This window comes from Topomyia yanbarensis, chromosome 3 (genome assembly GCF_030247195.1).
Source record: "Topomyia yanbarensis strain Yona2022 chromosome 3, ASM3024719v1, whole genome shotgun sequence".
Lineage (NCBI taxonomy): Eukaryota > Metazoa > Arthropoda > Insecta > Diptera > Culicidae > Topomyia > Topomyia yanbarensis.
The window spans coordinates 317,058,281-317,082,222 of NC_080672.1; the positions used below are offsets into that span (position 1 = coordinate 317,058,281).

At 38.3% G+C, this 23,942-nt stretch overlaps 1 protein-coding gene across 2 annotated transcripts in view; it reads right to left on the reverse strand.

Moving 5' to 3' along the window:
* The window catches only part of LOC131694276 (serine-rich adhesin for platelets), a 152,618-nt gene that overhangs the window by 6,985 nt on the left and 121,691 nt on the right, over nucleotides 1-23,942 (reverse strand). For both annotated transcript variants that reach the window (XM_058982870.1, XM_058982871.1), the window contains exons 3-5: nucleotides 16,973-17,069; nucleotides 16,496-16,684; nucleotides 16,176-16,419 (exon numbers count right to left, since the gene is read on the reverse strand). In XM_058982870.1, coding sequence (XP_058838853.1) covers nucleotides 16,176-16,419; nucleotides 16,496-16,684; nucleotides 16,973-17,069 — 530 coding nt within the window. The remainder of the gene's footprint in view (nucleotides 1-16,175; nucleotides 16,420-16,495; nucleotides 16,685-16,972; nucleotides 17,070-23,942) is intronic.

A 23,942-nucleotide genomic window follows, 5' to 3' on the forward strand; every position in this document is an offset into this window, starting at 1 on the left:
TTTTGGAACACTTCATTACCGATTATTTCAAGACAAATGCTACATTTACATACCCCGTGTACAAACATTGGACATTTACTTCTTAGGCTCGTTCTTTATTTTTATTTTTATGACAAGGTCTCGAGAATATTTTTCATTGATTTAATTGTCGTTGTTTAGAAATTAAAGAAAACTCGCGGTAGCGGGCTGCGCAGAGTTTCAATTCCCCGTTCTTCTTCTAGTAACCATTTGATCGAAGACTAGATAAATCAATCTATAAAAATATGCTTTAATGATTACATCGCTGGTTAGGAGCGAATTCTGGACCCTATACCTTTCTCAATGTCCAACTCCGCGATACTTATGTAAGAGTCTGTTGAATTGTCATCCTTCCGTTAAGTAGGTGAAGCATCAACACTTCTCTCGTCCCTTTTATTTGTCCTTCCCCGTGAACGATGGAGATGAGATTGGTCAGAAATGATGTCTATCAAGCTGTTGAGGTTTTAATTTGGTTCAGATTGGTATCAACTTCTAAAGGGACGATCCATAAATGACGTAACATTTTTAAGTGATTTTAAAACCCCCTCCCCTATCGTAGCATTTCGTCACAAACCTCTAAATACCCCTGGTAATTACGTAGCTTGACGCTAATTCTCCCACCCCCTTGTCCCCGCAATTTTTTTTTAAAAATATAAAAAACGATGTTAGCTAAAAAGCTACATAGCATGACATGACCCCCTACCCCCTGTCGTCACACATCATCACAAAATACAAAACTCTCCCCTCCCTCATATAATGCTACGTCATTTATGGATGATCCCTAAACACCACTTCTTAAGGCGTTACACCAAAGCACAGTGGTGCAGAATGTAGTTTTATCAGGAATTTTAACTTTTTTTCTAAAACTAAATAACTTAGCCTTATGCTATGTTTAGGAAAGTTGTACTTTGCAAGGCCCTTCTCGTATAAACAGAAGCTAGGATGGTTCTAATTTTAGTAGGTTCTAAAATTGAACTTTTTAATAGTTAGAGACAGAACTTGACTGTCTGTAATAAAGTTGTAGATTAACACATTTTAGACAAATTTGCTGAACACACACACAAGCTTTATCTTTCATACATTCCATTACTCGAGAAATCCAAATGTAAGCTTTAGGGTGGTTCTTAAAAAAACGTTTATTTTCATACAACTTTTGTAGTTTTGAATTAACACTAAAGCAACGTTTGGACAACTTAAAGGTTATTTTAGAGCCTACAATTTGTCCATATACATCAATCATTAAACTACACCCAAAACGCGAACCGTATGAATTACATGCGAATAAGCATGATTCTAATGAGAATTTTGCATTGTAACTGGTATAATGCATATAAAGCGATATTGGTCCGGGACAAAAATGCATTAAGGCGATTACACCACAGAAACTTACACAAACCCACGGTTGGGAATGTATTAGTGAATTTAACTATCGGAGTATTAGTATTAAAATGACTCCGCACTAATACACATGTAAAGGACATCTCCACTCGGATACATGTGCGCTCTGAAAATACTAATGCACGCTCAACGACCTGTTTCCTTTTCGCCTTTCTACTGATCACATGATGCATATGAGGAATTCCATGAGAAACCGGCCGACCGCAAAATATGACCATCGTCGATTCGAACGAAACTTTGCAGGTGTGCTCGCTATATGAATCTCCATGATATTCTCTGGCAATTGGTATATTTTGATACAAGCGTAATTTTTCAAAAGGGCGTAAACGTTTCTACGTGTATGAATTTCAAAATTTTTTTGTTCGATTACTGTATTTTATACAGCAAAACTATCTGAGAACAAGTTACAGGGAATGAATACTTCTGTCTGAAAAAAATATACACTGAAAAAAATGTCGTGTCATTTTTCAAAAAAACAAAAATTTATGATAAAAAATTAAATTGCGAAAAAACCCATTTTTTTAATTTTTTTATGTTTTGTTACCAAAACCTAAAGAGAAAAGAAACATTTTGATTGTGATTGCATGATGGAGAAAAAATCGGTGAAGAGTTTTTCTAACAATAATTTCGTACATGTTTTTAAATTTCATACTAATTGACATACAAAATTGTGATTTTATTAATGAATATAATTCTAAGCACCATTTAAAATCAAAATGCCTTTAACAAAAATCTTCCAAAATGCGATAGTTTTCGAGATATTTGAAATTTTGCTACTTCAAAAACAATTAATTCGTGTAATTATGCTCTTTTTAAAAGGTATTCGCGTTACCCCATCAAAAAATGTCAAAAATTTAATGTTTATCGTTTTAAAGACGTAAAAGCAACCTTTTTAGTGTATTTGGATCATGGAGAAGCTTTCAATAAAAAAAATTTCCTAACAACAACTTTTGACATTTTTTATAATTCTTACTATTTGCAGTCAAAAATACAATTTTCTTTTTGAATATGATTCTAAACGCCATTTTAAATCGAAATGCTCTTAACAAAATTTTTCTAAAATATAGTAGTTCTCGAGATATTTTAACTTTTGTTTTAACAACACAATTATTTTGTTTTATTACGATCTTTTCATAAGTTAGTCGCGTTTCTCCATCAACAATAATAGGTTTTTCAAAAGGCCCGTAAACTTTCGTGCAACTTTCTCTTTGACATCAAGGCAATATTGTAAACCATTTGAAACATGAAAGCAACCAAAATATATTTCAACCATAGGGTTTGTTGATTAAACTATGGCAGCCCTAAGTTTGCGCCGCTAAAACAACAAAAATGATCCATAAAAAATTGAAAAACGATCCATAAAAAAGTTGTCCATGTTCCATAAAACAAAACTGAAAATCCATAAAACAGTGTGAATGATCCATAAAAAGGGGTGATTTGATCCATAGATTATGTAAAATTGAACCATCAAAAGGTTGCAAAAGAGCACTAAAATAGTAATAAAAGAGCAATTAAATTCAACCAATGCCCCATAAAAATATTGGAAATGTTCCATAAAATGATACATTTTGCGCCATAAATTAACTGACATTGATCCATAGAATATTAACAATGTACAATAAAACACGTCGATATGTTCCATAATATCGACAAAAATGTTCCACGGTATTACAAAATGGAGCAATAAAATATCAGAAAAAGTTCCATAAATTTGATGAAAATGTTTGCTAAATAATTTTTCTTGGTCCATAGAAGATGTAAAAATGAACATTAGAAATGATTCATATATCGAACGTTAAATAATGGTTCATGGATATTTACAAAACGATCCATAGGAAAAGAAAATGTAAAACGATCCATTAATATGTGCTTATGCACCAGAAAAATTAAATTTAATGAATTCATGCGAAATTTTATGGTAAACTGAAAAAATAAGTTGTGCTTAATAATTCTCATAACAGTGACAGTGTTTTAACAAGTGAGCTTATACTGGAAGCTAGTGTGATGCGGCTTGGCCGCATATCCGAGGCCAAGGATCCGAAGCGTATTTGTGGGCCCGCGTTTTTATCCAGAAGATGGGCGAACACGTCCGGTATTCATAGAAGAGCAATAATAATAGAAATAGTAATTTTTTGGTAATCGCCTTATTAAATTGTTAAATGAGGAAAGCGTAAAAAAGCCCGGGACAATCTGACAATTCCCATATATTGAATTCCCAAATTTGGTAGTACACTAAGGTTTTTTTTTACACGGTTTTTTTTTGCACGGTTTTTTTACACGGCTTTTTTTACACGGTTTTCGCAATTAGCACGGTTTTTTTTTGCACGGTTTTCGCAATTAACACGGTTTTTCGCAAAAATATTCTAAGTCCTTTTAAAGGCAAAAGACTTAGACGATTTTTCAACAATTTTTTTTGCACAGGTTTCGCAAAAATGTTCTAAGTCCTTTTGGATGCAAAAAACTTAGACGATTTTTGATCAATTTTTTTTTTGCGCGGATTTCGCAATTAACACGGTTTTAGCAAAAATCCTTATGAAGGCAAAAGACTTAGACGGTTTTTGACCAAGTTTTTTTTGCACGGATTTTGAAATTTACACGGTTTCTGCTTTTCCATTTTGAATGCAAAGAATTTCGAATATTTTTGAAAAGTGGAAGTGATTGCTTTTGGAACAGCATTAACGAGTAGATGCCAAATGTTCATGTCTGAGGCCATTTAGAAAACCAAGATGGCAACTTCCGGTTCAGTGGAATTCTCTGAAACCCCATCAATATGGCTATTTTTGGAACGGGATTGATGAGTGGACGTCAGATATCGATGTTTAAGGCCATTTTGAAAACCAAGATGGCGACTTCCGGTTCAGTGGAATTCTCTGAAACCCCATAAATATGGGTATTTTTGGAACGGGATTGATGAGTGGACGTCAGATATCGATGTTTAAGGCCATTTTGAAAACCAAGATGGCGACTTCCGGTTCAGTGGAATTCTCTGAAACCCCATCAATATGGCTATTTTTGGAACGAGATTGATGAGTAGACGTCAGATATCGATGTTTAAGGCCATTTGGAAAACCAAGATGGCGATCTCCGTTTCAGTGGAATTCTCTGAAACCCCATCAATATGGGTATTTTTGGAACGAAATTGATGAGTGAACGTCAGATATCGACGTTTAAGGCCATTTTGAAAACTAAGATGGCGATTTCCGGTCCAGTGGAAGTCTCTGAAACCCCATGAATATGGGTATTTTTGGAACGGGATTGATGAGTGGCCGTCAGATATCGATGTTTAAGGCCATTTTAAAAACCAAGAAGGTGACTTCCGGTTCAGTGGAATTCTCTATAACCCAATCAGCATGCATATTTTCAGAGCGGGCCTAATAGAGCGCATGATAGAGATCAGTGTCAGAGGCCATTTGGAAAACCAAGATGGCGACTTCAGGTTCATTGGAATTCTCTAAAATCGAATCAATATGGGTATTTTTGGAATGGAATTGACGAATAGGCGCTAGATATCGATGTCTGGTGCCATATTGAAATTCAAGATGGCGACTTCCGGTTCTGTGGAATTCTCCAAAGCCCAATCAATATGAGTATTTTTGGAACGGGATTGACGAGTAGGTGCCAAATATCAATGTCTGAGACCATTTCGAAAATCAAGATGGCTACTTCGGTTTAGTAAAATTTTCAATTACCACAACAATGTGAGAATTTTTGTAATAGCGTTAATGAATAGATACCGGATGTCAATTCCGGAAGTCATGTTTTCATCTAAGATGGTGACTTCTATTTTAGTGCCAAGACGATGTTTTAAATATAAAGACACGCGGCGAGAAAAACAGTAAATTTGGCTGCACGGTTTTACAAATTATTTGTCTGCTAGTTTTGGCAACCAGGAATATTGTGTAAACAGCGAGTGACTTGTAGTTTTAATGAATGCTTGGCGAATTCCTTTTTTGAAATATTTCCCACAATACTCAATCATGTAACTTGGAAACGCATTGATTTACGTTACTGAGCCTGTCTACATGTTTTTCGTTGCACTAGAAAAAATGTATCGAGGATGCAGGATGCAGACATGCATTTCTTTTCATTTCAATCTCGATACTCCCCATGCATTACTTCCTAAATCCGCCATATTTGTTTACATTGCTAGTTTGGAACCGTTGTTTTGGGTTCGATTGGAACTTTTGGCTTCAGTCTTCGCGCATCTCTATAAGCATCATCTCTGCTTTAGTATACATCTCATTCATCTTAAGGGGGCGTCTGGTGTAGTGGGCAAAAAAATCGACTTCTTTTTTATCCGCTTAATTGTTAGTATTGAGCCTCTAGAATAGTCTCCCGCAATCTCGGTGACCACGCTGAACTTCTTTTGTTTTAAACAGCCATGCATTCCTCGCGCGTATTTGCTGTGACACACGCAGATTTCAATCTATCGGCAACAATTTTCTTAAGACTGACAGCGATAAAAATACAGTGTGAACAATACACTTTAAACTACTTCCACCCAAATTTTTAAGAGAAAATACCAAATGGATTGTTTTCCACGTCATTTTTTCCGTGATTCAATTTGATATGGAATATCCTTTAATAGCGTTTTTTCGAAACCGCGTTTTTCAAATTGGTGAACACGATAACTTAAAAACTAATCAAAGAATTGACTTGATTTTTTTTTATGAAAATGCACAATATGTGTAGCCTGTCGGTGAACCACAGAAAACAGAATGAAAAAATTGTTCTCTCTATTATTTTGAAGAAAAGTGCACGAATTTTACAGAAAAATATGAGATTTTTTGGTTTACATGAAGCCATTTTCCTAAACTCGAACTTTTTTTGGGTTCATCGAGTAACTACAAGTCTAAGCTTTACAAATTTTACTTAATTTCCTGTGTCAAACAATTTTATCAAGAGTCATCGTGTTAGCCGCGGCGCTCCTCGACGTGGAAATGGTTGGACGTCTACTCTTGGAACGCTCGTATGTGTGGCTCTGCGTGGCTGCCGACCCTATTCTGCGCGGCGTGTGACATGAGACGACTAATCTCACCTCACTCTACGTGACTTCACCCAATTCTGAAGAGTCACTTCGGGTGACGTGAGACTCCCATTTAACCGCAATGAGGAATCTCACCTCACCCGAGTCGACTCTCAGAATCGGGTGAGAAAAGTCACGTAAAGTGAGGTGAGTTTTGTCGTCTCACGTCACACGCCGCGCAGAATAAGGCCGTGCAAATATTTTTTTCGCACAGAATAAACGTACAAATTTAAAGCTTAATATTACATAAAAGATGCATTGTTTCCTTGCCTTCAAAATCGTGTAACAAAATAACTTTCGGTTTGAGCACTTTACACCAGACGCCCCCCTTAATAATACAGCGAAGACCTGATTTTATTATTTCCCCCTGATTATGTCAGCTTTTTGATTCGACTTTGAGTCTCGCATGAAGATTCGCTCGATGAGCTCTAGCAGACGAACCAACTCAAATTCGAGTAAATCCATTCATGAGCACATTTTTCTTATCTTATAAATGCAAAATATACAAAAATAAATGTATCTTTTTGTTTTACGCTGGATATTTATACTAAATAATCAGAACCATCTTGGGTGTTACAATGACGCCAGACCTCTGGCAACTGCATATTTGTCAATCCAGTTCCAAAACACTCCATGTTGTGAGTTATACAGAATATCGCTAAGACGATAGTCTCAATGTTGTATTTCAAAATGGCCTCAGACATTGATCTCTATCATACGCTCATTAGGCCCGCTCGGAAAATATGCATACTGATTGGGTTATTGAAAATTCTGTTAGACCGGAAGTCGTCATCTTGGTATTCCAAATGGCCTCAGGCATCGATATTTGGTGCCTACTCGTTAACACTGTACCGAAAACAACCATATTGTTAAAGTGCGGGACAAAAGGAAACCTCAAGATCCGACGTTTCCACTTTTCCAAAAACTTAAGGAATTGGAAAAAGCAAAAACCGTGCTACTTGCGTAATCCGTGCAAAAAAACCTGTTCAAAAATCGTCTAAGTCTTTTGCCTTCAAAAGGACTTACAACATTTTTGATAAAACTCCGAAATCATCCCTTTTCCTAAAATCGTCTAAGTCTTTTGCATTGAATGTAACGCGGTTTTTTTTGCACGATTTTCGGAATTACGCGGTTTTTTTTTGCACGGTTTTCTGAATTAACACGGTTTTTTTTACACGGATTTCGCAATTAACGCGGTTTTTTTTACACGGATTTCGCAATTAACGCGGTTTTTTTTACACGGATTTCGCAATTAACGCGGTTTTTTTTTGCACGGTTTTTTTTACACGGTACGTATACCCCGTGTAAAAAAAAAACCTTAGTGTACTTCGATGGCATCAAATTGAGTAACATTTGAAAATGGCAATACGAAATCTGCTAATGCCTTGAACTAAACACACAATATTTGTTTCGATCAATTCCTTAAGATCATGAACAACGATGACACTCATATGGTAATGGTATACTAGCGCTACTATCAAATCAGTGGTACATATATGAAACAAGCACTTTCTGCTAGAGAGTCCCCGGGCTGAGCTGTTGCATGATCTGGAATTCTTCTTGAAAATACATGAATTTCCATTGGAGATGTCGAAGCATCTCTACCAGCGCGCATACCGTACTAGCTAATGTGACACCAAGAACGCGTCGGAGAATCTTGATTCGACACACGTTTGATCGTACCAACCAGTAACGCGGGTGACGTCGTGTAAACTGTCGAATACGAATTGCCAATTGATATAACTTAATTTAATACGTACATGTAATAAATTGTACAAAACTACTCCTGCAGGAATAGTTTTCGATAAAAAATAGAAACTTTGGTTAAGCGATTACATACCTTTTTATTTTTCAATAAAATCGAAATTATTTTTTTTTACTTTATCCGAAAGTACAGTACGAAAGTTCTGGTGAATATTTTCCCAAATTTTTAGAGAGATCCGATCAATAGATCGAAAGTTACAGCGATTCCAAGCGTGCTTCATCTATGAAGAACAGTGGAAACTTGAAATTTTAAACTCGATTATCTCAAAATGTCGTTTATCCGAAAATGGTTTTTGCGTGATCACGATTGTCGAAAAACCACTCAACCGATTTTCTTCTTTTTTTTCAATTGATCGTGATTAATTTTTCTCGTACCTTAACGATTCCTTTTTTATGCATAAATTTTTGTTTGTGGATGAGAATTTTTTAATACAATTAGAGCCTAAAACAGTGATTCGTTAGGAAAAACGTTCTCGAATACAGGAAAAGATTATTATTTATTCAACTAATCGTTAAGATACAAGGTATACTCATATACTACCAATTACCAAACCGATTTTTTCAGTTTTGGGATTTTAGTTGATCTATTGGTCTTCAATCGTGATCACTGTAAACCTCTTAAATAAAAAAGAGTTCGGTGAAAAAGCCCTCACTTCGCCAATTATCAATATATTTTTATAAAATTATGCTTTTTTTTATTTCGCTGAAAAATGTACTACCAAAATACTACAATGAAAACCCGTTTTGGTGAATTTTAGGCTGATAAAAGACGGACATTGATAAAATCTGGACATATATTTTTCTTTCTTTTTAAAAAACCGAAGCTCATAAAGTGTTCTTCTTTAGTTCCTAGATATAACCTCATAACCCTTTGTGATTATTATGTTTAAATTTCTCTTAAGGGAGTCTAACAGTGCAAAATTCATAAAAATATAAAAAAAAATATTTTTGCATATTTCGGATCTCTAAGATAAGAAAAATATGCGCAAGAAAGTATTTGCTCGAATTCAAGTTGGTTCGTCTGCTAGAGCCCATCAAACTACCAATTATTAATTTTTTCACGAATCTGATAAAATTGGGTAGAAAAGCTGGTAAAATCGGGGGTAGATGAAATCGAAGGCTGATAAAATCGGGTCTTCACTGTATAAGTTTGATATAATGAAATCATGTCTTTACGTAAATTTAAACTTTCTTGGCATTTTTCGCTCAAAAAGGTATCTAACCCCTTAAGTACGACGGGCAATGTTGTTTGAATCTGTCATCATTACGCCTTTTGTTTTCCCATGCGTTAAGGCTAGTTTACAGTTCGGGAAATGGGTCACGGGATTTTTTACGTCATTTGTGGCAGGATTTGATCAGGGAAACTTTTTTTGCCGAGATCTCCCAAAACTGTCAAAACAAAAGTTCTGCTGCTTCTAAAAAACACCAACAGTATCAAAATAGCACTTTTAAACTAAATAAAAATAAAATTGACCCCGTCGGAAACATTTTGTGTTGAATTGTTCCCGGCCGGATTTCTGTGTGAAGAGTTTTAAAATCCCGTGATATGTCCCGCGGTTGGGTTTACACTGGCATTTTTGTGTAGACTCATTTCCAGTTACGGGCTTTGAAATCTCGAGCACCATTTAAAACACACAGGAACCCGAATCCCGTTACACGTTTTCCGCACTGTAACTGTTCTCAAATTATATATTTCCGGGTTCGGGTTTTTAAATTTTGTAATTGTTGGGTTCGGTTCGGGCTCGGGTTTTATAAAAATTTCATTCTCGGGCTCGGGTCGGGTTCGGGTATTTCAATTTTAAAATGTTCAATTCAGTAGCAGTGTATGGAAACATGTTACCATTCATTTGAGGCTATGTTTGTGCAATGTGTTTCAGCCATTTCTGAGCAAAGTGAGTGAGATTAGAAAATATATACACACACATACCGACATCGGCTGACATCGATGAACTGAGTCGAATGGTACAATTGTATTTGCGTTTTCATTTAAAAATTTGTGTCCATCTGACAATAAGTCTTAATGAACTAAACTTAAAATAATTACCCTAATTTACAGCAATTGTGATGAATTAGTATCGCAGTCGAAATGCTCAATGTGTAGTAATGTTTGAGGGCGAAGAACTCGGGTTGGAGCGTAGAGGTTGATTCGTCCTAGGAGATCGGGTATATCGTACTCAACTAACGTAAGCTTAGATATGAAAAAGGCCTGTCTACGTTCTTGCAAAATATGTAGTCCTAATAGCCCGCAACGGTTCTCATATGGTGGCAGGTTTAATGGATCAGTCCAAGGCAATTAACGTAAAGCATATCCTATAAATTTGCGCTGGACAGCTTCGATCGTTTCACTCCACGTTCCAACTACCAGCGCACCAGTGAGCGATATAAAGCCTTGAAATACAAAGGATCCTGGAATTCGCTGGAAATGTTGAAGTTGAAACCCAGCAATCGATTTCCTTTGTCAATAGTCGCTATTAAGTGATTGGTAAAAGTTACTCTTTCATCAAGTATGACGCCTAGATCTTTTACGTTGTCAACGCGATGTAACTGAGTTCTAGCAATATTGTAGTTGAAATTAAGCATGTCCCTTATACGATGAAAACTGGTGACAAAAAATTCCACAACATTAAGGATCAACATGTTTTTGACACCAGTTGTAAAATGTATCAATGAGACACTGTAACTCACTGTAATCGACTTCATTTCTCATGACAAGAAATATTTTCAAGTCATCGGCAAAAAACAGTTGGCTCCCACGCATTTGAATGTAGATCGCATCATTCACGAACAATAAAAATAGTAACGGACCTAGTGTACTACCTTGGGGAACTCCGGAATTATTAGACAAGAATTCAGACACGTTGTCACCAATTTGCACGATGCGGGGTACAAGGCAGGATCGAAACTGGTGGCAGAATCTTGTGGTGTATCCTAGTTTATCAAGCATTGATAGCAGTATCTCATGGTTAACTGTGTCGATAGCAGCCTTAAGGTTCAAGTTACCGTTTTTAAGCATGTGTTAGAATTGAACGCTTGGTAGTGTGCGTAGGAAAATTTGTGTTCAGCTTTGCCACCGGATTATCCATATAAACCTTTTTAAAACTCTAAAAGAAGAATATCAGTCGATTTATTAGATTATCACGATTCAATTCATGCAAAATACCTGTTGGAAAAACCATCGGCTTAGCTGGATGGTGCTTTTGAAAAAGTGGCTGTGGTTTTTTCATTGCGCAGTTGTGTTGCGTACCCCCGCTCGGTGTGGTAGTGTGATAAAAAATCACAGCCACTTTTTCAAAAGCACCATCCAGCTAAGCCGATGGTTTTTCCAGCAGGTATTTTGCATGAATTGAATCCTGATGATCTAATAAATCGACTGATATTCTTCTTTTAGAGTTTTGAAAAGGTATAAATGGATAATCTGGTGGCAAAGCTGAACACAATTTTTCTTACGCATACTACCAAGCCTTCAGGTAACTTGAGCCTTAATGTCTGCATAGACCGTGTCAACCTGTAATTTTTTGGATATTTTTTTTCCAATACAAAACGATGTGAAGGTATAACAAGAAACGTCTCAACCGATCGACCCGCGAAGAATCCTTGCTGACAAGTGCTTATGTAATATTGTCTAGCTGAAAACAGCACCTCGTTGATAAGCGATTTGAACATTTTTGACACAACTCTCAGTGAAGTGATTCTGTGGTAGTCCTCGATGCTGCTTTTGTCACCTTGAAACATGACTGAGCACTTCCAATCATCGGGAAATTTTTGCTGCTGAAGTGACACATTGAAAAGGTGCGTCAGTGGAATCCCTAAAATATCGGGAAAAATTTCAGAACAGCTGAAGATATAGCACTTAGTCCTGGAGCATAAGACGATTTAGTATTCCGTATTGCAGAGATAATCGATTGTTCTGAAATGGTGAATACATTCATATTCACAGCACCAACGTGAACATCATGGGTCGCGTTTTCGTGCTTGATGCATCAGTCGTGAAGAGACTCGAGAAGTAGCTGGTAAATGGGGAGTATTTTACCGCCGTTGTAGTCGCTATTTCACCATTGTAGACCATCCTAGATGGAAGACCCATTTCCTTTCTTTTCGCATTAACAACACTCCAGAAGCCCTTCGGAGTTCGTCGTAAGTTTTGTTGGATATGGTTCACATATCCATTGTACAGCATTTTATTGTAACTGCGGCGCTCATTACTGGCAATTACGAAAATGCGCTTGAGAATAGGACATCGTCGATTAGCTTACATACGTTGCATTTCAGTATTTCAGTTTCCGAAGCATGACGTTATCCAAAGAAACGATCACAGTGAAAGCTTCATTCACAGAACACTCAGGAGGAGCATTCCCATTGACAAGAAAACGAGATTGATGGATGGAAATCGTGCTTACTTGATTTGGTCCGTCGAAAGCCATCCCTTCCAGATGCACGGTGTGTATATAAAATGACCTTTTAACAAAAAAATAAACATCGCTGAATCTTTCGCCATTCGATAACAGACCCTTATACCTTTCATTTAAAACTTGTTTGAAAATAATCCACCGAGGGTTGACGAACATTTTTATTTTTTCAACTCAATTAATAAATTAATACCATTAATCCAATAACACGGTATGGCTAGAAATGTCAAACTAAGTCGGACTATTATTTCATTTTTCATTATTTTCTATTTAAATAGCAAAACACTTGCTAGGCTAGCAAAAATTTCTTTTTCTATGGCCGTTACTTCATATGATTCGCTCTACCAGCATTGGCTTTACCATAAAGTACGTCTAAGTCGACTGCTTTTGCTATTGGATAGAAATGCTTCCAGAAAAAATAGTCCACTTCGATTTGATTTCGGCTTCGCAATTATTATCGCACAGTGTAATCATTTTGGCATGTGCTTTTTTAGATCATCGTGGGCTTGTTGTGTTCAGTGCCTTGAAAAGTGAGAATCATTTCCGAAAAAGAAAGACAAGCCACCAAAGAACGATACTTGCCAGATATTGACAGCAAAAACTGGTTTTATCGACGCACATATGGTCATTTTGTTCCTAAAAATTACACTGTCTATTCAGAAAAGAACCTACGAAAGCTCCAGAGATAGAAGGAATCCTTTTAAGTGCACTGGTGTTAGGAAAATATTGCTACTGGCGGCTGTTCCTGGAATACCGTAAAAGTATACAAATATATCCCAAATATGGATAACTTTGATGGAGCTAAACTCAGTAGAAACTATGGTCTCATGTAACCTGAAGATAGTTAACCTACTACTTGTAATAATGGGTTACAGGTCGCCTAACCCATTTTGTTACGCTCCCAGAAACAGCTTGTCCTGCGAGATTTCCATAACATTAGCAAGCTACCGCGAAAATATATCAAAATGGCAGCAGAATGGAGCAAACGAGAAGCTAGCAGTGAATATCGTGAACGCCATTTATAAAAGCGTGGAAAGCATTGATGGGAATGTAGCCAAATTGTAGGTCACGATGAGTAATAGTACAAGGCGCTGCCAATTTGGACCCACAGGAACAAATTGTCATGAACTAATAGAACACCGTTCAAATTTCTGTTTGGACGGATCTTTTGGAATATTAAGAAAGGTATTGAATTCTATAACATAGAAACCACACTGAAGTAAATTTACATATTTTCAGCCTCGTGCCAGTTTCATTAACTATATCAATCTTGTTTCAAAGAGATCTTACACCCAGTACGAGAAACACACTGAATGTTATGCAGAAAGTTGGAGAAAAGCGAAAGTTCCCAATAGTTCAAAGTTTCATATTTTAAGATTCCATATGCCACAGCTCTGTGAAACTATGCAATCAGCAAAATTCAGTAAACAAGTTACCGAGTCTGTTCATTTGGACTTTTCTACGGCTTGAAAGGTTCCCGAATCAAATGAAAATTATTCAAACGCATTAATACATTCTGTTGTACTATGTAATTCTTGAAATATAAAAATACTTTGAAACGAATTGACAAAGGTTGAAGTTTTTTCTTATGTAATACTCAATCGTGTTTATAGATAATGCTACTTTGGACTCTGTAGGACCTCGATTGGACTCAATGTTTTGAATGAACCCGGATAGTTAGAACACGTATGGAGTAAGATTCATAACTCATGATATTTATATTTGAACTTGAAAAAAAATTGTTCTGGATCCCTCGGTGGATTATTTCCGAATTGGTTTCAAATTGAAGGTAAAATTTTCCTTAATCCAATAGTGAACAATTCAGCGATGCTTATTTTTTGCCATAATATTGTTCTATTATATACACCGTGGAAGTAAGTGACTGACAGGATTTGTTGTCGATGATAACGGGTTAGGGTAAGCGTATCCGCGTTCAGAAGAAACCCACATAAGTCCTGGTTGGTTGAAATTATCAAGGACTATTATCACATCGTTTGCATCTGTCCGAGATGAAGCGCGCTCTATAAAGTCTAGATGGAGTTGCGTAATAGAGCAGTTCGTCTGCGTAGTAATCTACGTCCAAACAGCTTCAATGTTGGATGAATTATCCACAACAAATTCACAGGAGGCACGTGTACAAGAAACAACGATCAAAACTCCCCCGCCGCGACCATGGATATTATTACGAATGCTTCGATCCGCTCAATAAACCGCGTAAGAATCCGAAAAAAAGCCTCATCGACGTAATACGATCTTCAAGTCAAATTTCCGCCAGAACGTTAAAATGATAGTAGCCGTCAACGGAAACCAAGCACAAGCTCTCGATTTTCATCCTAAGCCCTCTGACGTTTTGGTAGTACAACCGCAAACCATCAGCGACGTGACGTACCCGATGGCATGCTAGAAACCAGAAGGTTCTAGCATCCCTCACGACCTCCGAACACAGGGCCGGGACGACTGAGCTGGTGGCACGACTGCGTCGGAGCGTAGTGCGGTATAACAGGCGTCCCGGTGATGGCAGCGCAACGTGAACATTTGTGCAGTCTCGGCCCTTCGGGCCTAGGGTAACAGGTCGATTTTCAGAATAATTGCATGTTTTTTCTATTGAGAAAGACAAAGACAGAAATAAACGTAGCAAAATCACCAATATTTGCCTTTTTTGAATGATACATTGAAATTGAGTAAAAAGACATATTAGGTAGTATAGTATTCTTCGTACCAATACAGTAAGTTTGGAAAACTAGACTTACCGTATGTTTAACACAGTAAAGACCCGTTTTTATCAGCCCCTTGGTGAATTTTAGGCTGATAAAACGGGGGCATTGATAAAATCGGGACATATATTTTTCTTTCCTTTTAAAAAACCGAAGCTCTTCAAATATTCTCCTTTAAACCCTAGATATAGCCTCATAACCTTTCCTGATTATTTAGGTTAATCTGCCCTTAACGGGGTCTGACAGAGCAAATTTTTTTGCATGTTTCGGATCTCTAAGATAAGAAAAATATGCTCAGGAAAGGATTTACTCGAATTCAAATTGGTCAAAAAGCTGATAAAATCGGGTCTTCACTGTATTATCCAAAATTAAATGTAAAGCGGTAACTATTGGTCGTTTCTTGAAGCATGTTTTGTTAAACTGCATTGCGATCGCTGTTACTTCACTTATATTTGTAGATGCTGTTTTCAGCGACGAAAACTGATAAAACTTCTAAATGATAGTGACGATTCTGACGGTTATTTTAATGCAATTATGCCATAAAAATCATTATGAATGCAATATGCAATATTAATTAGGGTGTACCCAACCCATAGAATTAAAATCATCCTAATAGGAATCAACGAGTCGTATGTCTCAATTTCGATTTTGAGTTGTCATCTATCATACAGAACCAGCAAGGTACACAAAAAGAAACGTGTTACTCACTGTACATAACCAATAATTTCCCTATTCAAATGTGCAACCATAATGAAAATCGCACCGCCGTCGGAGCGCAGTAGGCGAACGTCGACTCTGTTCCACTTCCATTCGAGGCACGATTTCCGAAACGCATCATTAATCACTTACCCGCTTGTAGTCATAACAGTAGGCCACATCCATCAGGGTGAACTCGTGCGGCAGAATTTCGTCCTCGTAGATAATATCCATCTGGATCCGCTCGTTGCCCAGCTGCAGCCCGTTTTTAGTGAGGATGAACTTGTACAGGTGGTGAATGGTGACCGCCGCCGGACAGTGCAGGTAGGTGACGGGTAGCGTCGTCGATTTCGGATCATAATCGACTATCGAGTCGTGATGGTACTGCAGCGATAAGCTGGCGGAGGGGAAGGAAACGGAATTAACTTCAACTACCCACACGGCACCGGTGATGTGACAAGGCAAGCGCTTACCTGATTAATTCATCCGGTGAGAAAAAGTTCTGATCGTCCATGTAGTTATGGTCCGGTAGCTTTTGACTGGTGGCGGCCGAATCGTCTCGAGCCTGCTGGTCGATGTAAAATTTGGCCATTCTTTGGTTTTCTGACTTGAACAATCCCGGAACCAGCTTGTACACCAGAGATTTCAGTATCCGATCCGACCTGGCAGAAGAAGATGGTAAGTTGAAATGAATTAAAAATCGTTGCTGCCGCCGGCAACCAACGAAAATGGGGGAAACAGCGAGAGATTGAATATTAATTTTGAAGTGCTCAAATATTCATCATTTTGACAGTCGTTAAAAAGCGAGCTCGCTGTTTCCACCCTCCGGGTGGGAGAAGGGAGTACCAAGCGGTGGAGCGACGAGAGGATTTATACCACTGCACTGGTGGAAAGAAGTTCTCCTCCTTCGGTTGGTAATATAGCAGTGAAAAGTCAAGTGTGCAAATTACCTTAAATTAGCCACCGTGATGGTTTTGTTGTTGTACGATTTGCACTTGGGACAGTATTTATTGCTTTCCAAATAATGCACGATGCAGGACCGGCAAACTGTGAAAGAAGCGAGAAAACAGCATTAGTGTATGTGTTATGTGTTCGTTTGAGGGAGATAGAGAGAGGGGGAACAGAAAAAATGGCATAGGATTAGCATATGGTGGAGGTATGCTACGCAAAGCAGACCCTGAAAAAATGGGCGAGTAAAAACCGTAGGAAATGGCGACAAAAAGAATGAAGGAGAAAAGGTTTCACTGTAACACCAGAGGAAAAGGCATCCGGATCCTGGTTTGCTGTGCACTACTATCAACTGTCGCAGTATCCCCGTTCCCCCGTGGGAGTTTCGACAGGGACGGATTTCAGTGTGTCAGGATGAAAATTGACGCAGAATAAATTATAATAATTTAATTATAGCATCATGGTTGATATGGAACAAGTGTCTCCGAACTCAGAGCATTCTAGCTATCACCGCAGTCGTACATATTTGAAATGATTTTAAGGTTTGAAGTCTAACAATTTCGTATTTCTAGGCTATCAACTGTTACAGCAGTTGAGAACTCGAACATGACATGCGTATATATTCATGCTCGAGGCATTTTACGCGGATTTGCTGGAAGCAATGAAGATGGGGCTTAGTAACTTGTTAAAATAAAAGTTTCTAGTTTGGAAGTACGGTTTCAGAACCGAAACCACGGAAGCATTTCCTTCGTGCAGAAAGTGGGATGAATATTTTATTACTTCTACAACCTCATCGTGAACTACGACAAACGAAGGGCTCCTGATAAGAATATTGCTCCAAACAATTCTGAAATATCTAAGTTCATCGATGTGATACGCGATCTTTCCTTCCCGCTTGGAATCCATCCCTGCCACGGAGGGACTCCAAACTTTTAGCTTCAACTCGGCTACCGGCCGGATCCTACTTCAACTGGCAAGTAATTATTTAACTGAATTTATAGCTTCAGTTATGTCAGGAGCGCACTTTTTTCGCCAGTTTTTTTTTCTTCTGTTGTGTTGCTATTTATTCTTTTTTCCCTCCAGACATTGCATTTTCCATTGCACATTGCTTGAGAGTCACGCTTGCAAACAAAACAAAAAAAAACCCGCACACACTCTGGTGATTCAAATTGTGTTTGCGAAATTTATTGTTGACTTAATCCTGAATTTATGCAACTTGTCCTTGTCTACTTTGTCGACGGTGGCGCTGATGGCGGATCGTTCGAAACTGACCGTAGTAGGCCATACTGACCAGACAGGTTGTCTCATTGTACTGTCGCCACCGGACCAAGCAAAACAAGGCCGCACTGAACGTAGAAAAAAAGGAAGCTCGCCGGACAGCGCAAACAGCAAGGGACGCGGAAAAAACTCTAATGTTTATTTATGGCATAATTCGGATGCGATTGGTGTTTTTTTGTGTGGTTAGGAGCAGAATGAGGGAGGAATAAACAGAAGAGGGAAAAAACCCGAGACCATAGAACCAACAATATGTGTCAATATATTGTCTTGTTTATTGACCAGGTGACGTAATGGGGCACTCGTAAGACTTTATTTTATTGCTTCTGCTTGTCTTCAAGTGGAATTCTTGAGGGTCTATAAAATAATTTTCGATTTGCTTTGTTCTCCCATTAAGGCACAGTTTGTCATAAAGTTCGTAGGAATGGGATAGAATCGCAGGACTGGATAGCGACGTTTTTTTGCTTGCTTGAATGTTTGTATCAGTTTTTGTCGTTTATATCCACATAACATTCGTCGTTCACTAAATGTTTCCCCGAAAACTCAAACCAGAACTACAAATTGGCAACAGAATAAATCTGTCCAAAACTTCGAATAAACACGCATTAAAATTTAATTCAAACGAGCGGTTCTTCACAACATCTGCTTCCAATTCATTTCCAACATCCCAAAACAAACAACAACCCGTCACTCGGTGAAAACACACCAAATCCCATAAGGGACCGTTCATAAACTACGTAGACCGAAATTTGAGAATTTTTAACCCCCCCTCCCCCCTAGTAGACCTTAGTAGACTTTTACCAACCCCCCCCCCCCACGCCAAAAGTCTACGTAGACTTTTAATTTTTTTTTATTCGCTGAAAATGTGAAATTAGCAAGAAGCACATTATAATGTTCAATTAAAAATTAGAGTTTAAATTTATTTGAAGCTTTTTAAATATTAAAGAAAGGTTTTTACATTGGTTTTTGTCTATGATTGATCAAATCAATTAATACCAATTCAAGGTGCTTTCCAACGTTTGTGTAGCGGAATACTTCTTTTCAAGATTAGTAACTCAAGTATATGTAAAAAGATATATTGCTATAACTAGTTCAAATTTTGACCGAAGTACCTACACCAACAATGCAGAATTGATAAACACTTTTTGAGCCTTATTAGTGCATTCAAAATTGTTAAATTATGAGAAACAATTACAAAATAATACTGTAGGTATGTACTATCATCTATACTAAAAATGCACACAAATTTCAATTTTCGTGAACAAATTTCAAAATTTCTAAGATAATAAGACAATATAAATTGCCTTGTGTGATTAAGGGAACGAAGCTATTTAAATCTTCCCTAAAATATATTTATTTTTCTTATGTAATAAATACCCATATCACCTGAGAATATTATCGTAAAGTATCAAACTCCGCATATTTTCGAAGATAAATATAGTAGAACCGGTCTGCACGGAGTTGCGTAGGGTCAAGACGTAAAATGTAACGGGTGTTTAATTATTTTGAAATCAGTGTAAATGATTGCAAGAGAAACTGATTAACTCGAGTAAACTCTTTATTGTAGAATTTTAATTACACTACATCTTTAACCACCGATATCAATAAATAAAAAATAAAAAAAAATAATCCATTTAATCCTAACTGAATAGACCGATACTTTGAATACAACTCTCTTTAAATCTCATTTATAATTAGTAATACGAGAATAACAAAAAATAAAAGTCTACGTAGACTTTTTAAAAGACCCCCCTCCCCCCTCGTAGACAAACGTAGACTTTTGCCAGACCCCCCCCGTCCCCCCTATGAGGCTACGTGGTTTATGAACGGCCCCTAAGCGGAAACCTCTGTCAAAACTAATCAACGGAAAAGTGTGATAATCATCAGGCGCGTTAATCTTTGCCTCGGCAGCCCCTCTCTTTCACACTCGTCGTCAACCGTGTCCATCCCATTTCCAGCTAATGAAAGAAACCTTCGGCGCTCTCCGGCACAGCAGCATCGCCACTGGTGGTAATGCTTATGGCAGAAAGAGAACATTCGTTTGGCCCAGCACCGCCGCGTCCGTCGGTCGTTCGTTGTCGCTTCCATACTAACACACAACATGCATTGTATCTAGTGAGTGGTGGCTGAGCGCCTGTACCGATTCATGGAAAAGCGGCGGTGTAAGCGGAATCGGAAGATTGGCTTTGATGGAAAGGCTTCGGCAATTCGATCTGGTCGAACCGCCCAAGACTCCCGCTAGGGCAAGGCAGACGTAGAGTTGAAGAAATCGTGGATTCATCGGGTCGTTGCCTGAACATGGGCGTAGCTAGTTGTATACTGAAAGGTTAAAAGTACACTGAGGTTTTTTTATGCGCGGGATACGTACCGCATAAAAAATCCGCATAAAAAATCGCATAACTTTGAAAATCCGCATAAAATAAAACCGCATAACTTTGAAAATCCGCATAAAAAACTGCATATTTTGAAAATCCGCATAAAAAACACATAAGGTGTTAAATATTTTTCAATATTAAGAGCCATAGTACTCAAGGAAGAGCAAGGATTTGAAGTAAGAAAGTTTAGAAAAGCGTGGAGGTCATATGAGCAAGCTTAGAGTTTCCCGGATACTTAACTCTTTTTCTTCTGGAACACAGGAGTCAGGATATTTTGGCATTAAATGCCCTGAGTCTGCGGCATGCCCAGATAAGCGTAAAGTCACTTAATGATATATGCTGTCGGAACCGTGACTCCCCGGAATCGCAAGACTGACCTCGGCACCTAACCGACCAGCATCGAGATAACGATTTCGAGAGAAATTTCAACGTCGGGAAATTTCTCCGTCGGAGTAGACTAGGCCCACCGCCGGGGACTAGTTCGAGTAGATCGGGAAGTAGCTCCGGCAGATGCTCGTCGGGGCGCCTGTCAACCCTCCACCCAGAATCGCAGGACCGACCTCGGCATCTGCCCGAGTAGCATCAGTTTCGGAAGATCTTCCACTGCCAGGGAACTCTTCGTCGGAGTAGGGGGAACTATTCCGAGTAGAGCGTAGCGAATCGTCGGCTTGAATCATCGGGGCACCAGTGAACCGGACGCAATCCTTCACCGGGAATCGCTGGACTGCATCTAAGGAAGAATAACGTGTCCGTCAACGGTTGCAGGAGACATTCTTTCGTCGGGGAACTCTCCGCTGAGGTAGGCTAGCTCCATCGTCGGGGACTACGCCGAGTAGCATCGAACGCAACAAACCTCCAGGGTCGTTGGGGGAAGCAGTGAACCGGAAGCCACCCTACAACCGGAATCGACGGATCGACCACGGCATCCAACTGGTCAACGTAGAGAGGAAGACTTGTAGAATATCATGCCGTGCAGGACTGATATGGCGGTTACGAGACAAGCGAAATCTAGCAAGACCAGCTAGATCTGGAATCAAGTGCATTAGCACGCCTTCCCCCGAAGTAGTCAGTTCAAATGAAATTCGGGGGATCAGGCAAATGTCGAACTTCTTGGTGGAGTATAGAGAAATAGGGTTCAGAGTTGTCTTCTCTGTTCAGAGTTCCTCACTCTGGCACACGATAGACGAAATCGGTAGTATGGTCTAACTACTGAACGTGTGCCCGGTCGGCGTAAAAGCTTTACCACCAAGTAAAAAAAAATACACGCTCAGAGACTTTTTTTCGATCTCGCCTAACTGAGTCGAATTGTATAAGAGATTCGGCTCTGCGGGCCTCGGTTAAAAAGTCAAAATTCCGACCGATTGCATAAGTTTTATTATGAGAAAGGCAAAAAGGTATTCGGTCATTTTTTGTTTTGTATTTTCACTGCATCAAGAATGCTTCTCATATCCTTAACCCAAAGACTAGCAATACATAATCTAAAATAAAAATATGAACATTTTATGTCTTTTGTTTAAGCATGTGGATTCACAAGGATCTATCTTTCGATAAAAGTCGCTTCAGGTGATGCCCTAAAAATTAAAAGTAAGATGCATAAAAAGAATCGCATTACTTTGAAAATCCGCATAAAAAAATCGCATAACTTTGAAAATTCGCATAAAAAATCGCATAACTTTGAAAATTCGCATAAAAAAGTCATATAAAAAATGCCCATAACAAAACGCATAAAAAAGACTTCAGTGTATTGCAATACAAAAAAATGAGAGTAAGGATGTGAAATATACAGATTGGAGAACTAGAAGTGGCAGCGTCATTAAAATCAGGCTTAAAATTTCGATTCAAGACATATTGTTTTGAATTATGTAGGGTGATGAGCCTATTTTCACCGTACTAAGCAAGGTGCCTCACTAATTCGGTAATTTTTTGCCTTACATTCAATGGAATGCGTAAAAATTGACATCAACCGCTTGGATTCGTTGTTAAGAACCACCATAATAACACAAATGCGTTGAAAACAGTAAAATTTTCGTGGTTGAACACAATGAAAACTCGAATCGAGTGCCCCTATTGTTGCGCTTCCATTTGACTTAATGCGTTGAACAAAGATAGCAGACACTGATCTAACCAAAGGCTTCAAATGGGTAGGGTGATAATAGAAACATGGCGCAAATAGACCTATCACCCTACATTTGAAACAACATCAGATGTTACTTTAAGCTGTTCTCAACTCCTATTCGACAATTTTCACGACGCCACCCGCGTTACGCGGTTTGGTAAGGCCAAACTGTTGTCGAAGGGGATCAATTGCGGCCGTTTGACATGTTCTTGATGGTCACATTATTTTGGCTAAAAACATACAGACGTCTTCAATTGACTATTAGAATAAATTATCCATGTGCAATGAAAGTATTCATTTTGTTATCGTTTCAGATAGAAGGGTATTGAAAAAATTCGCGGGTAAATTGCTTAACACGGAAAAAACATTGCTTGTTTTAAAGCTAAATGAATTGCTTATAGAAAAATGGTAAGAACATTCATCAAAATGCATTTTTTAAACTTTTGTTTATCTTGTTGTTTTGCAGTACTTGAGAAAAACGCATGTTCATGCGTAAGTTCGTTAACTGATAATATCGATGTTTACGGTTCAGATGAATCTGGGATACTTGGAATAAAAGGGGGTGTTTTGCCCCGGTAGAACTTAATATGCCCTCTTACCCTACTTTCAGTGAAACGGTATTCGGTACATTGCAATGGTCCGCTCTCGATTTTGACCACACTGCATAATCCTTTTTTTTTACTTTTGCTCCTTGTTGTTCTATTCGCATATTCATCTACGTTTGTTTCATCTCTAGTTTAATCCGTATCGATAAATAATTTTTTTCTGCTCTAATATTTGTTGGCTATTTGAATACCCCACTAGCTACACCAATGGAACCTTTATTCCACTTATAGCTTTTCGCCCATTTCTCCAATCTAGATTTTTCCGAAGGCCGGATATGAATTGGGTCGATTGGTTTTTCTTTTTGTGTGGCACTTCGCAGCAGACAATAAAGGGTGTTTCTTTGTGTACTGCTCATATACAACTCACCGCGTATACTTTAATTTTTAATTTCATGACAACTTGTTGATACTATCGGTTTAATCACACATCGAACCCCATACCTGATCAACAACCGTCTGCGGAAACTAGCAACTATACTTCGAGTGCTAACCTCCCGCCAATGAAACTCAATTTGTGTGCTATTGCTCTCATCCCGCTTTGATGTGAACGGCTCTATTTTCTTCGTCGGTTGGTTGGTTCCCTTCTCGGTTCCCGTTCGTT